Below are 15,459 nucleotides of genomic sequence, written 5' to 3'. Positions count from 1 at the left end.
AACTATTTGAGAAGCTATTAGCGACCAGGCTAATGAAGATAATAACTGATAATAATCTTTTTCCGGATCACCAGTTTGGTTTCAGAGAGAAGCATTCAACAATAGAACAAGTTCATAGATTCGTTGATATAGTAAATAAAACTTTTGAAGAAAAAAAGTACTGTTCTGCACTTTTTCTTGACGTCAGTCAGGCTTTTGATAAAGTCTGGCATGAAGGGTTGCTCTTCAAAATAAAAATGAACGTTCCTGATTCAATGTTTACTATACTAAAATCATATTTAGAAGAAAGGTACTACCGTGTCAAGCATGAAGCAGATACATCGAAAATCTACCCTATACGATTTGGAGTCCCTCAAGGTAGTGTTCTGGGTCCTATAGTATATTTAATATTTACACACGACATACCAACAAACGAAAATGTAACGACTACAACATTCGCAGATGACACAGCTATGTTAGTCACAGATGAAAATCCCGCAACAGCTACCGAATCTCTTCAAAGGCATATTAGGAACATTGAAAAGTGGACAAAGAAATGGCGAATAAAGATCAATGAATCAAAATCACAACATATATTTACAAAATGTCGTAAAATATCGCCTAATATAGAAATAAATAACAAAGCAATTCCACAAGCCGAAAGCGTTAAATACCTTGGTATGCACCTGGACAAAACTTTGACATGGAGAACACATATATGGAAAAAGCGCCAACAGTTAAATTTAAAATTTCGTAAACATTATTGGATACTGGGCAGAACATCGAAGTTGTCTATACGTAACAAACTGTTGGTATACAATACAATACTCAAACCGGTCTGGACCTATGGGATCCAGCTATGGAGTACAGCAGCAAAATCCAACATATCCATAATGGAAAGATTGCAATCCAAAGTGTTACGCTCTATAACAGACGCCCCATGGTTCGTGTCAAACAAAGACATTTATTGTGATCTAGAAGTACCTACGATCAGTGAAGTGATAGTTCAGTGCAGTGTTCGGTACATAAAACGCCTAGAAAGCCATCCAAATGCCCTGGCAATAAACTTGCTTGATAATAGTCAACAAACTCAGAGACTAAAACGTAAAAATCCACTGGACCTTATTTATAAATAAGTTTTATACCTCACCGTAATTGTGTTTATATTTTCGATGTATGTATTGTTTGTAAATGTAAAATGTATGTTTGTATGTAGCATATTATCGGAATGTCATGTTTGTTCCATACTAGAGGTCCAGTCATTGGACTGACCTCTCTAACGTCAATTCTTTTTTATTTCAAACCCCAAAGACGCTTATTGTTAGAATTTTTATAACTAACAGATTGCTGAATAAACGTTTCAAAAAAAAGTATTTATGATGTTTTTATTCCATTTAAATAGCGTATATTTGATGGATTCTAGATCTTCGCCGCTTAACAAAGAGAAATTTTGCTGCACACTGTACGCACTTTATGAGATTCTGACCAGAACTGACCGGTATTGCCCGATACCGGAAATCAAACGTGGCGACACAAGCCCTCTGTTGGTAAAAATACTTTCTAAATTGATCGCTGGCGGATCAAAACGAAATTTCTTGAGGGATATTGTTACTGTTAATTTTATTTTATTAATTTTAATTGAATTAATTAAAAATCAATGTAGTTAATTTTTAATGGTCCGTAGCATAACTATTACAGTTTCTTACGCTCAAAATCGTCAGGAAATATTAATAGTCAAACAGCTGAATTCACAAACCAACAAAGTAATGTTAGCTCAAACCATTTAACAACAATTGCCAACCTGGAAAACATGGTGGCAAAATTAATGGAGAGAATGGATACTATGCTTAATCTCCTTACCACTATGATCTCCAAAATGCGCTAATGCAACACACACTTAAAATAACCGTCTGGAACTCAAATGGGCTAACGAATGATATCCAAGAATTAAATTTTTGTCTCGACGAGAAGAAAATTGATGTTATGCTCATATCAGAAGCTTATCTAACAGACAAAAATTATATTAAAATTCCAAAATACATTTTTCAATACACAAAACATCCAAAAATATCCAATATCATTATCAAATCTAGTATAAAATACCATGAGTTAAATAAGTTCGATGAAAAGTACCTGCAATCAACTAGCATTGTCATTGATGACTGGTTAGGCAACCTTACTTTATCTGCGGTCTACTGTCTTCCTGGCCAATCTATCAACGAAAATAACTTTAATACCTATTTTAGTTCACTTGGAGACAAGTTCATAGCAGGAGGAGACTTTAACTGTAAACATCATCACTGGGGCTCTAGACTAATCACGACAAGGGTTAGACAACTGCTGAAGTTGATAATAGGAAACAATCTACAACACATATCTACAGGAGAACCAACTTATTGGCCTACAGATCCAAATAAAACACCAGCTCTCTTAGACTTTTGTGTTATTAAAGGTATCTCTCTTAACTACATAACAACACAATCATGCTGGGATCTATGGTCAGACCATTCTCCCATTCTAATTGACCTAGACTCCAAAGTCATACCCAGAAATAAGCCTCCACTCCTAACTAATAACCAAACAAATTGGAACATATTCCGAAGTGCATTAACAGAACAAATATCAACGAATTCGCCACTTAAAACAGAAAGACAAATTAAAACGCAGTACAACAACTTACTACCTCCATACACAAGGCGGGATGGAGTGCTACACCTGAACAAACATTATGGAAGGAAAGCATAAATTATTGTTCTCTGAGTGCAAAAAACTTGATTGAAGAGAAAAGAAAACTTAGGAGAAAATGGCAAAACACACACGCACCTATTGACAAAGAAAATCTAAACAGAATTACCAGAAGACTTAAAAATCTATTAAAAAAAGAAAAAAACAGGGGCATCCTTACTAAGAAAATCTGACTCCATTCAAAGACACTAATTATTCGCTATGGAAGGCGACGAGAAAAGTAAAAGGGCCAAAAGACGACATACCTCCTTTAAAAAATGCCAAAGGTAAATGGGCAAGAACAGACACAGAGAAATCCGAGACATTCGCAGAACATCTTTCGACAGTATTTAGTTCATTTACTAGAGTAGTGCCGTTAGAACAAGAAGAACCATTTCATTCTTTTCTTGAGGCTCCATATCAAATGGATCTGCCAATCTTAAAGTTTAATATTAAAGAAGTAAAACAGATAATAAATACCTAATAAGGCGCCGGGTTTCGACCTCATAACGGGCAAGGTCCTTCAGGAACTAACCAATGATTGCTACAGAATAATCACTATGATTTTTAATGCTATGTTAAGTCTGCACTATTTCCCGTTGCAATGGAAAGTGGCACAGATTATACTCATTCAAAAACCTGGAAAAGATCCGAAAGATATCAACTCATACCGACCGATAAGTCTACTCCGTCATCTCTAAGGTGTTTGAAAATCTTTTGTTACGAAAAATCAAACCAATATTGGACAAGAAGAGTCTCATACCTGACCATCAATTCTGATTTCGCAATCAACATAGTACGAGAGGTGAATCAAATATAAACCGACCTTTGCTAATAACTTTTTATTGAATTATAATTGCAACAATTAAACAATACTCCATTTTTCTATATACATTCCTTCCTTCTGTATGCATTTTTCCAGCGGCTAGGAAGTTTCTGTATTCCATTTTCATAAAAAGAATGAAGGCGGGTATCTAACCAATTGCTCAAGAATTGCTCGATTTGATTATCATCATCAAAACGCGCTCCGCCTAGTGCATCTTTTAATGGACCGAACATGTGATAATCACATGGTGAAAGATCAGGACTGTATACAGGATGTTCAACGAGAGTCCAATGCATTTCCGCTATTTTTTCTTGTCAGCTGTATGCGGTCGAGCGTTGTCATGCAAGAGCAACACATCACGTATACGAAATCCCGTCTTTTGGACCTATAGGCAACTCGAACACGGTCCGAAAGACTACAGTAATAAGCTGCATTAATGGTTCGACTCTCATGAAGAAAATTTAGCAACAAAACGCCACGATAATTCCAAAACACGTCGCTAAAACTTTGCCTGCACACAAATGAGTCCTCGATTTTATCGGACAATTTTTGGACGTCGTTGATGACTTTTGTTTTCTACGGCGTCTAGTCCTTCACAAACTTGTCTATGAAAAAATTTCACTTGTGTATTGGACACTGTTGATTCCCCATATTGATTTTTTAGTCTTCGCCAAATTTCAGCGGGACCAACATTTTCTTTTGCAAGGAATTTGATAACAATGCGTTGTGCAACCGAACATGGCGCTACTTTCTCGCTCATCGCCATAGTAACTGGCTGCAAGTCATTAGAGAACAGGCGGTAGCGCGCAGTTACACATTAGACTATAACCTACCATCACAGGACTAATTTAGACATATCCGCCAGTTTATGCTAAGCGGGGACGGAAAGGTCGGTTCATATTTGATTCACCCACGTACAATAGAACAAGTTCACAGATTGTACACAACAATAAGAACTAGTCTCGAAAACAAGCAATACTGCACTGCAGCCTTTTTAGACGCCTCAAGCTTTTGACAAGGTGTGGTACACAGGACTTCTGTAAAAATTAAAACCCTTACTTCAAACTGCTTCAATCATACCTTATAGAAAAGAGATATCTGGTAAAATATATTGAAGCCTATACAAAACTCTACCCCATCCTATCTGGTGTACTTCAGGGTAGTGTTCTTGGACCGATCCTGTACCTGATATATACGGTTGACTTACCAACAAGCAACGACCTAACACTTGCAACATTTGCAGATGATACTGCTTTCCTGGCCTTTCATGGTAATCCAATAACAGCATCAGAGAGCCTGCAACTACATCTGAACAAAACAAATGATTGGCTTTGACTCTGGAGAATTAGAATATACTCCTCAAAATCCACACACATTATATTCACTCTAAGAAGAGGTACATGTCCACAAGTTAACCTCGATGGACATCCTTTACCTCAAAAGGATGACGTAAAATATCTAGGTATTCACCTTGACAAACGACAAACTTGGACCAAATATGGGCGAAAAGACCTAGGGCCGGTACTTTATGTCCCGGTTAAATCTCGGTTAGCTAACCGGGGTTTAATCGGGACAGAAAAGTACCTCATAGGGCCTCTTGCGTTGTAATAAAAGCAATTGTAATTATTATAATTATTTATGAATATAATAATAAGTATAATTGCGTTTATGTCTATGTTATGCATATATTTCTGTCCCGATTAAACCCCGGTTAACTAACCGGCTGTTAACGGAGACATAAAGTACCGGGCCTTAAACTGGGAATCTTATACCGAAAACTTTACTGGATGTTGGGCAAAAACTCACTTATCGATCGATAACAAGCTGCTGATATACAAAACAATAATAAAACCCATTTGGACATTATGGTTCGCAGCTCTGGGGATCAGCTAGCAAATCTAATATTATGAAAATACAAAGATTTCAATCCAAAACTCTAAGAACAATCGCTAATGCCCCTTGGTATATCCAGAATGACGCAATACATAGAGATCTTCAGGTACTAACAGTCTTTGAAGAGTGCAAACAATCTTCTGAACAATATCAAAATAGGTTGCGGGTGCATCCTAACACCCTGGCACACAATCTTCTCAACAACCAACAAGAGAAGAGATTGAAGCGATATGATCCCTTGGACCTACCTAACCGATCCTGACAGAACCTACAGCAGTGAAAGCTACACCTTCAACTGCGTCTAGCCATTGTGCTCTGTGCCAGTTTTAGTTTTCGTGCTCGCGTATCAGTGTATGTGCGCATCTCACCGGTAAACAAGCTAATGTGTGTCGTGCTGCTTTGGTCACTGGACCTTAGACCTTACATCTCTCAGTCATTGTAAAGACAAACAATTTTACTTATTGTTTTCATTGTAAAACAGATTGTAAAAAATCTTGGATGTTAATAAAAAAATATTTACTACTCTGTAAATTCTTTTTAAATATTGTATTAATTATCGTATATATTAAATATTATATATCATATATATTGTATTAATATGTATAAAAATCTTTTTAAATAATAAGTAAATACATAATTTGTAACATTCACTTTTTTATTTATAAATAATATTTTTACATAAAATCAGAAATGAACGTGAAAAATATTGACAATATTATTTTTAAATGGATTATTATTTATCAGGGTGATTCATTAAGAATGTCCAATCTCTGTTGTAGATTCTAGACCTCAAAGTATTAAGATTTAACCCAAATCACTTAAATAAAATGTGGCTGGTTACTGAGTTACAGGGTGTTTTATTTAAAAATTTAATAATTTTTACACCAAGTACCTACTTTAAAACTATTTGACATATCCTTATCATACTTGGCAGAAAGTGTAGGTACTGTACACTTTACTAAATTATGATAAATAAACGTTTTTGGCTACTACCAGAGGCGTACGATAGGCGACAGTGAATAGTTTACCCTTCCCAAATTCTACGCCACTGTCGGAATTGCTATTTTTGCGCAATATTTCTATTCTCCAATACTCTCTATGTAAATAATATACTCTTCATTCGGAACGATAAATTCGTTAGTTTTCGAGATATGAGATGTTTTATGTTGAAAATGAAACGCACAGCTATTTTGATTAATGTTTTGTTCATTTATTTTTAACTTCAAATATCTCGAAAACTAATGATTTTATTGTTAGGAATAAAGAGTATATTACTTACATGAAAAGTATTGGATAATTTACAAATTTATGCTCTTTTTCGAAATTCTCAAAACTTAAGAACTACGATTAGTTAAAACATTTTTTGTATGACACATAATGTATGTACCTATGTGAAATATAAATTAATATTGCATGAAATCCTAGATTTTTTAAACTGGATTAGATACTATACATCTTTTATGAAGGAAAGCCTGCTGGTTATCGACCAAGAAAAAATAAGGAAGAAAAAATATAACTACTGTTAGTATTTTTGTATAAGCTTTATTTAGTTTTAGATCGTCACAGTTTGCGTAATAGATTGTAATATTAGGGTTTTTTTTTCAGTTTGTGTTCAGCACTGGAGTTATGCCAGGAAACATCACATAGTAAATGATTCCTCGAGGGGACGAACCCCATCTGAGGGGTAAAAAAGGAAAGTCTACATTACAGGAGAAAGTTGCAGTTTTTTATTATACGTTAGGACTATTTTGCATCACATATCCAGTCTGTGTTCTATGTTTCGCTAGTGTTATTATAATTATATCATGGTGAGTACTTTTAAATGTAGTTTTAATCACTTACCCAAAATAATTTAAACAATAATACAAAATTGTTCATTTTTTGTTTTATTTTTAATGTTGCAATTATGGGAACATTATGGTTCGTATATTTGAATTAAAATCCTGACATGATCTAAAAATATTAGGTGTATTTTAAACATTTTCTTCCATGTTTATATACATTACATTGTTAGTGATTAATTAGTCTCACTCTTATAGTGACATTAATAATATATTATAATAGGAATAACACCGTTAGGAAAAAGAATAAAATGAATATACTGAAATATATGAAAGTAGTATTTATTGTTGGTACGTATATTTGAATTAAAATCTGGACATGATCTAAAAATATTAGGTGTATTTTAAATATTTTCTTCCATGTTTATATACATTACATTGTTGGTGATTAATTAGTCTCACTCTTATACTGACATTAATAATATATTATAATAGGAATAACACCGTTAGGAAAAGAATAAAATGATTATACTGAAATATATGAAAATAGTATTTATTAATGCTTGCATTCGAGATGTGGATGTACCGCAGGATACTGAGAATATCGTGGACAGAGAGAGTGACAAACATGGAAGTGTTGCGAAGGATGCAGAAAGAAAAAGAACTTGCGCTTACTATTAAAAAGCGCAAACTGCAATACTTGGGACATATAATGAGGGGACAAAAGTACCAGCTACTACAATTAATTATTCAGGGAAAAATAATAGGTAAAAGATCCATTGGCAGAAGAAAACATTCATGGTTGAAGAATTTAAGAGATTGGTACAAGTGCAGCAGCTGCCAATTATTTAGATCTACGGTATCAAAAATACGCATAGCCTTGATGATAGCCAAACTTCGGAACGAGGACGGCACCTGAAGAAGAAGAATGCTTGTATATTTGCCACCAAACCAAAAATTCAGAGCTCAATTCTTCGAATAGGACAAGTTACGTTGGGCGCCATTGTGTCATGATAAACCATCACAGAAAATTGAAATATTATTGTATTTCAATTAACTTTTATATATGGTAGGTATCGTTAATACTAGTCTAGCTCTGTTTCTCAGGTTGTGAGTACGTAATGTGTTAATAAAACATATGAACAATAAAGATCTAGATTGAGGCAAATCAGTAGCGTAACCGGGGGAAAGGTTTTGGGGGTTATATCTCCCCATTGGGATGTACGTTAAGCTCTATACGCTTAACACCATACTATTCCATACCCCACAGAGACCCTATTCCAGTAAGAGCCTAAGAAGGTATCCATTGAAATGTGGCAGGCAGCGGTGGAAAAAAATCTTTTTTTGTCATCCTCTGGCCGAGTATGACACTAGGCTAGAAGACACCAGGGTAGTGCCGGATTAACCGTATTCCGGCTAAAACCTTAACCACCGCTCTAAAGTAGTGGTAAAAGAAACCAAAATCCATACACCGTCCTTGGTTTAATTTCCTCTTCTGTCCTCTTGTTCCTTCTTCTTTTATCACCCCCGAGATCAGACAGTGCACCTCTTTCCATTCTCTCCTCTTAACATCACATTTACTATATTTCTTTCATCCAGCCTGAAATCCATCCGCCTTTCGAAGTCTCTCCTCTCATTTGCCCACCTCTCACAGTTAAAGTGGTGGGCGGGAGCGTCCGGCACCCCACAAACAGCACAGTTCGCCGAAGCAGATTTACCTATCATATTTGTGTAGGTGCCAAAGCTACCGTGCCCGGTCAGAAACTGCGTCAGGAAGAAGTCCAATTTCCTGAACTTTCATTCCCACCACGGCCTCAGATCGGGAATAAGCTCCTTCGTCCACCTTGCCTTTCCGATATCACTCGCCCATTCTCTCTGCCACTCCTCTATCGTTCTCTCTCGATCTTCCTCATCTATATTTCCATCCATCCTCCTCGCATACACTCTCGCTCACTCTTTACACAATAAGACGATCGGTATCACCGCTCCAATAACATAAAGAGCCTCATTTGAGGCCGTCCTTTAGACACTAGATACCCTGAGGAGCATTCGCCTTTGCGAAGTTTCCAACAGCTTGGCGTACTTCGCTGTATTCAGTACGCTGCACCACACGGGAGCAGCGTATGTCACCGACTGGAAAACTCCATTTAAAACCCTTCTTTTGGTACTACGTGGGCCTCCAATGTTCGGCATTAGCCGTACCAATACCTCCAGACTTCGGTTCGCCTTCTCCACCGTCTTTTGAACATGTACTCCGAATCTCAGTCCTTCCGACAGCCAGACTCCGAGGTACTTAACCGATTTAACCGGTACAACCTCCACCCCTTCCACTATAAAGCGAAGAGATGATTTGTCTCGGCTCCCTTTGAGAACTACCTACCACCTCAGTTTTCTGAGGTGCTAGTTGTAGATCGTTCTCTCTGATCCACCTACTAATACGACGCAGGGCTGTGTTAGCCGCATTAACCATGTCCGTTTTCTGGCTCGCCTTCGCAACCAGTGCGAGATCATCGGCATAAGCTACAAGAGTCCTCGGCATCTGTAACCTCAGCATCCCGTCGTACAGGACATTCCAGAGAGTGGGACCCAGTACCGAACCCTTCGGAACACCCTGCGACAACCTGATGCTGATATCCTTTTCCGTTATGAACCTGTCAGTAAAGTACCTGTCAACCACGTTGACCAGGTACTCAGTGACACCCAAATCTCTCAGCCTGGACATGATTTTTCCCATGATGCCGTATTAAAGGCATTCTTGGCATCTAGCAAGATGAGAGCCACCCATTTCTTTGTATCCTGCGTGACTAAGCAGGTCACTTCTGATACCGCATCTATGGTTGACATTTTGGTCCTAAAACCATACTGACGATCGCCTAATGCATGCTTTTCTTCCAGCTCTCGCTCAAGGCGACTTTTTACAAGCTGTTCGTATAATTTAGCTACCGAGCTAAGAAGGCAAATTGGCCGAAAACGCACCTCTTCCTCATCCCCTCTACCTTTCGGGATAAGGACAACCTTAGCCTGTTTCAACCGAGTTGGGAACTGCTGTTGTTCGAGCAGTTCGTTTAGCAGTCTCAGGAAAACCTGCGGGTATCTTTGTGCGGCGAGCCTTACCGTTTCCGGCATGACTTTCGGATCTTTATCCGTCCAACGGCCTCGCAGAGTTCCAACTCAGTAAAGGATTCCGCATCTACGAAACCGGTAACCCTTTCACTTCTATCCTCCACCTGAGGAAATAGCTCCCGTATTAAACGGAGTTTCTCTTCCTCGGGCAGGGGGTAGGGTTTTTTTCCTTTAGTTCGCTACACACAATCTTGAAACCCTGGCCCCAAATATCTCTTTCGAGGTCCTGAAGCAGGTTACTCTACCTTTCTCTTTTCGATCGTCTAATCTCATTTCTGTACTCGTTCTGCATTCACAATTCTACAATTTGTCCTCAGATATTCAAGCGGGTCATTCCACCAGTATGGTTGTTTCCTTTCATACCTCTCATTTGACCTAACACAAGCCAACTCTTGTGCAGCACTCCGCCCCTCGATCACTTCACTCACATCCTCGCATCCCGGACCAATCAAGCCAAAAGCATCCACAAAAACCTCCTCATTTAAACATCTCTTTAGATCGATATCCCCATCTTTTCGTTTTTTTTTTTTTCGTTTGCTCGATACTTTGAAACTTACATACTTATGTAAGCTGAGCGATTCTTCTTCCAGAACAGTCCAGCCTGCGACTCTGTTAAAAAGTGGCGTTGAAACCAGCTAGCTTACCGTCATTTAGCACCGTAAGTCCCACGGCGTGAATCCATTCTGTTGGGTATTTCCCTCTCCGATCTTGCACTCGTGGATTCCATGGACGATCCTTTGCATTCAGGTCACGGGCTATGACGACCGGTACGCTCTCCGCCCTAGCCTATTGCATAATCGAGTCAAAGCAGTGTTCATATACTCCAAACGGGACGTTAGGTGATACATAGCAATTGTACACCACCAGGTCTCCAACGTATACCTTAACATAGCCAATCTTAACAGAGTGTTTGGTGATGCCAACTCGGTTCACCACGTATACGGCCACGTCAGATCTCCTATCTTTAGTGATTCCCTGTCGAGAAACCAAATTTACATTGGGCTCCTGAAAGAGAATCATGTCATAACCTTCTCTTCGTGCGAGTGCTTCTGCAACGTCGTGAGCAGCCCTCGCCCTTCCCACATTTATTTGAACAAACTTCGGATTAGATGGTTCTTATCTCTCTAACTTCTTTACCCATACGCTGTCTGATTCCTGCTCCTAGGTGCTTTCACCCACTCTTTCCTCATCCCTTCTGGCAAGGTCTTTCTTGAGGCCCCGCTTTTCTATGATCAGTTTTTTGTACTCTGGGCACTGTAAGCTATCGGCTCGGATTCTTTACAGGTGAGGCAAAAAATTTCCTTACTACTACAATCTCGTGCCTGGTGCCCCCCCTTCCCACATCTGTAGCATGAGTCCGCTTTGTTTTCTCCTTTGCAGTCGGATTTATTGTGCCCGAACTGCAAGCATCTAAAGCACCGCTGTACATGCAGTCTCTGTCGTATCTTGCACGAGTTCCAGCCAATGGGCATATGTTCCCTTTCCAGTGCCTTCTTGGCTGCGATGCGCGTCAGTTCGATTGGGACGTTTGTGTTCCCGTCTCTATTTTCAGACAGACAGCATGTGGAGTCAACGGAGACAGTAGCAGCAATGGTCACCAAAATAACAAACGATGAAGCGGCTCAAAGCGCTTCAAAAAATAAAGAAAGGAAAAGCGGTAGGACCAGATGATATTCCTGGGGAAGTATGGAAAGCATTGGGAGAGACAGGAACAAGGTGGCTAGCAGGTTGTTGTTGTTTATTTGGGTTTATATGACTGCGGACACTAAATCCATTCGCCAATTTTACTATTTTTTATTTTATTAGTCATTTTTTCGTATCTTATCCTAAAACTAATACTAATATTAATCTCTAATAAACAATTCTACTAATAAATAACTATTTTTGTCCCTCTGAAAAACCGGGTGTGCAACCCTCTGAATCGAAAACAAGCAAAACCATCATTTATTAAATTATTTTTGTATTTATTTTTTTTTAATAATTTTTTATATTAAATTTTTTTTATTTTTTTTTTCAAATGATGTTCTCAGAGTTCCATAGCAAAAACTGCAACATTCTTCTTTAGCCCTCTACTTAATTCGAAAGCTTTTTACTATGGACTGTCCAAGTTCGTCATTCATTTTTATTTACATATTTTTTTATTATATTTTTTTTATGTTTTTTTATATTTTTTTTTTAATATTTTTTTATATTATTTTTCTTTTCTTTTTTCTTTTTATATATAACAATTTACAAGAAATACTTACTCTAGATTTTACGATTACAATTTAAGTTTAATATCTAAAATATGTTTATACAATAGTCGGTATACCAACTCATTATTTTCTAATGTTAATAAATAATTTAAATTAATGGGATGGTGGACATCAGTCAAAGAATATAGTGAATTTAAAAACATATTAACTTTATTAGAAATAAGAGAACAGGTCAAAATTTTGTGTTGTAGGTTACCAAACTGACCACAAATACATTGAGGGCTATCAGCTATATTAAGTTTAAATATATATGATGGTGTAAGACAGTGGTTAAATCTCATTCTGCATATGGTTCTTGTCATATCCTTTGTCGACTCCATTTTAGAAAACCAAGGTTTATCTGTTATATAGTTTCTGATTGATCTGTAGTGGTTTCCTGTATTTATGTTCTCATTAATAAACCTTTCTTTCCATTCTTTCTTAAGCTCTTTGAATAAATCTGATTCAATATCTCTAGACTTACAAAGATAATGTGTTAATACTCCTTTTGTCACCGCGTTTTTAGCCAATTCATCTACCATTTCATTTCCAGTTATTCCACAGTGGCTTTTAACCCATGCTAACTTAACAGACTTTCCTTGTTGCTGAAGTTCTTTAATTTTATTTATTATAAATAATTCAATGTATTTCACTTTTGATTTAGGATTTATAGCACTAACTTTACTTAGAGAACTTTTACTGTCACTATAAATTATAAACTTTGAATGATTTATCTTAGATAAATATTTTAGTGTTTCCATTATCGCTATTAATTCAGCTGTGTATATACTCATAATAAAATTTAGTTTGAACATTTTACTAATTTTATTACTGCTATCCCAATAGGGGTCTAGGACGTTTCATCGCCGCCGTTTCGATGCTGCCAGTTCGATGCCGATGCCGGCCGATTCATCGCCAGTCAATTAATCGCTATCTGATATATTTCCGAATTTTCGACAGTTACAATTATTAGTTATTTTTAGTATTAATTAGGAATTCTAGGAAATGCGAGATATGACGGCGATGAAATGGACTGGCGATGAACCGGCGGCATCGAAACGGCCGGCGATGAACCGGCGGCATCGAAACGTCCCATTCCGCCCAATAGGCACACCCCACACCTTCAATATTTTTTGATGCATCTGTATATACCATACAACAATCTTTGAACATTTGCGAACTGTCGGAGATAAACACTAATTTTCTTAAAGATAGAGGCAAATTGCTATAGTCCATTAAAAAGTATACCTGAACTTGTTCCATAGTATTAAAGTCTTCTTCTTCTTCTTCTTCCTTCGTGTATGTAGGCTTTAAAGCCTGTTTCTTCTTCAATATTATCCTCCTAAATTGTTTAGGTTATCGCACCACCTTTTTCTTGGTCTGCCAATACTTCTTCGTCCATTTGGTGACTTATCTCGTGCTATTCGTACTATCCTATCCTCTGCCATTCTACTAATGTGTTCGTTCCACTCCTGTTTCCGTTTTGTCACCCATCCATTTATGTCTTCTATATTGCATGATCTTCTTATGTTTTCGCTCCTCTCCCTATCCAACAGACTTTTCCCTGATATTCGTCGGAGTATTTTCATCTCTGTTGTTTCTAGTAGTCGTCTCGTTTTAGATGTGTCAGGCCTTGTCTCCGCCGTGTATGTTAATATAGGTCTAATTGCTGCTTTATAGATTCTTGCTTTTGTGTCTTGTCTTAAGTGTTTGTTCTTCCAGATTGTGTCATTAAGAGATCCCGCCGCTTTACTTGCTTTTAAGCTTTGTTGTCGTACTTCCTCTTCAACATCTCCGTAACTGGTTATATCAATTCCCAGATATCTAAACCTTGCTTCCTGCTTTATTATTTTCCCATCAATTTCGATTTTACATCGTAGTGGGTATTTAGATGTTGTCATACATTTGGTTTTTTCTGCTGATATTATCATATTGTATTTCTTGGCTGTTGTATTAAAGATGTGTGTTAATCTTTGGAGATCGTCTTCTGTCTCGGCGATTAATGCGGCGTCGTCTGCATAACACAATACTTTGATTTCTTTATTCCCCATTCTGTAACCACGACCTTTACGTACTGCTTCTATTATTTCGTCCATTATTATATTAAAGAGCAGTGGGCTTAATGAGTCACCTTGTCTGACTCCACTTTGTACTGGTATAAACTGCGTTAGTTTTCCATTTATCTTTGCCTGTATTCGATTATGAAAGTAGATGTTTTCGATGGTTTGTATAATATTGATTGGTATGTTTCTTCCATACAGTAAATGTAAGACGTCTTCGACTTGGATGCGATCGAAAGCCTTTGTCAGGTCTATAAAACATAGATATGCTGGTTTATTGTACTCAATGGCCTTTTCTGTGATTTGTCTCAGTACAAATACGGCGTCTACGCAGGATCTTCCGGATCTGAATCCTTGTTGTTCATCTGATAAAGTTGTTAGTTTATTGATTTTGTTGGTTAGGACTTTTGTGGTTAGCTTAAGTGCGGTGTTTAGTAGATTTATACCTCTATAATTGTTGGGGTCTTCTTTGTCTCCTTTTTTGAACATTGGTATCATTATGCTGTTTCTCCATGCGTCTGGTATCTTGCAGTGCAATATTAGTTTTTGTATAAGTTTTGTCATCTCTAGGGTTATACTTTCTCCTCCGTATTTTAGAAGCTCGTTGGTTATTCCGTCTGGTCCTGGTGACTTCCTATTTTTGAGTGAATTTATGGCTACCCCTACTTCCTGAAAACTGATTTCAATTTCGTGTCTTAATTCAGGTAGGTTATTATTTTGATTATGATTTTCCTTTCCTTTAAACAGTTCCGTCAAGTATCTTTCCCATTCGTTTGCTGGTATGTTATTGTATTCCTTCAATTCTGCCATTTCTTTCCGTTGGTTTCTTATGAATCTCC

General features: G+C 37.4%; 1 protein-coding gene across 8 annotated transcripts in view; it reads left to right on the top strand.

Moving 5' to 3' along the window:
• LOC114344348 (sterol regulatory element-binding protein cleavage-activating protein) overlaps positions 1 to 15,459 on the top strand; it is an 860,805-nt gene that overhangs the window by 182,120 nt on the left and 663,226 nt on the right. For all 8 annotated transcript variants that reach the window (XM_050657867.1, XM_050657868.1, XM_050657873.1 and 5 more), the window contains one exon: positions 7,028 to 7,230. In XM_050657867.1, coding sequence (XP_050513824.1) covers positions 7,073 to 7,230 — 158 coding nt within the window. In that variant the 5' untranslated portion in view covers positions 7,028 to 7,072. The remainder of the gene's footprint in view (positions 1 to 7,027; positions 7,231 to 15,459) is intronic.

This window comes from Diabrotica virgifera, chromosome 8 (assembly GCF_917563875.1).
Source record: "Diabrotica virgifera virgifera chromosome 8, PGI_DIABVI_V3a".
Taxonomy (NCBI): domain Eukaryota; kingdom Metazoa; phylum Arthropoda; class Insecta; order Coleoptera; family Chrysomelidae; genus Diabrotica; species Diabrotica virgifera.
The sequence above is the reverse complement of the archived record's forward strand: the minus strand, read 5'-3'. Positions and strand labels throughout refer to the sequence as shown.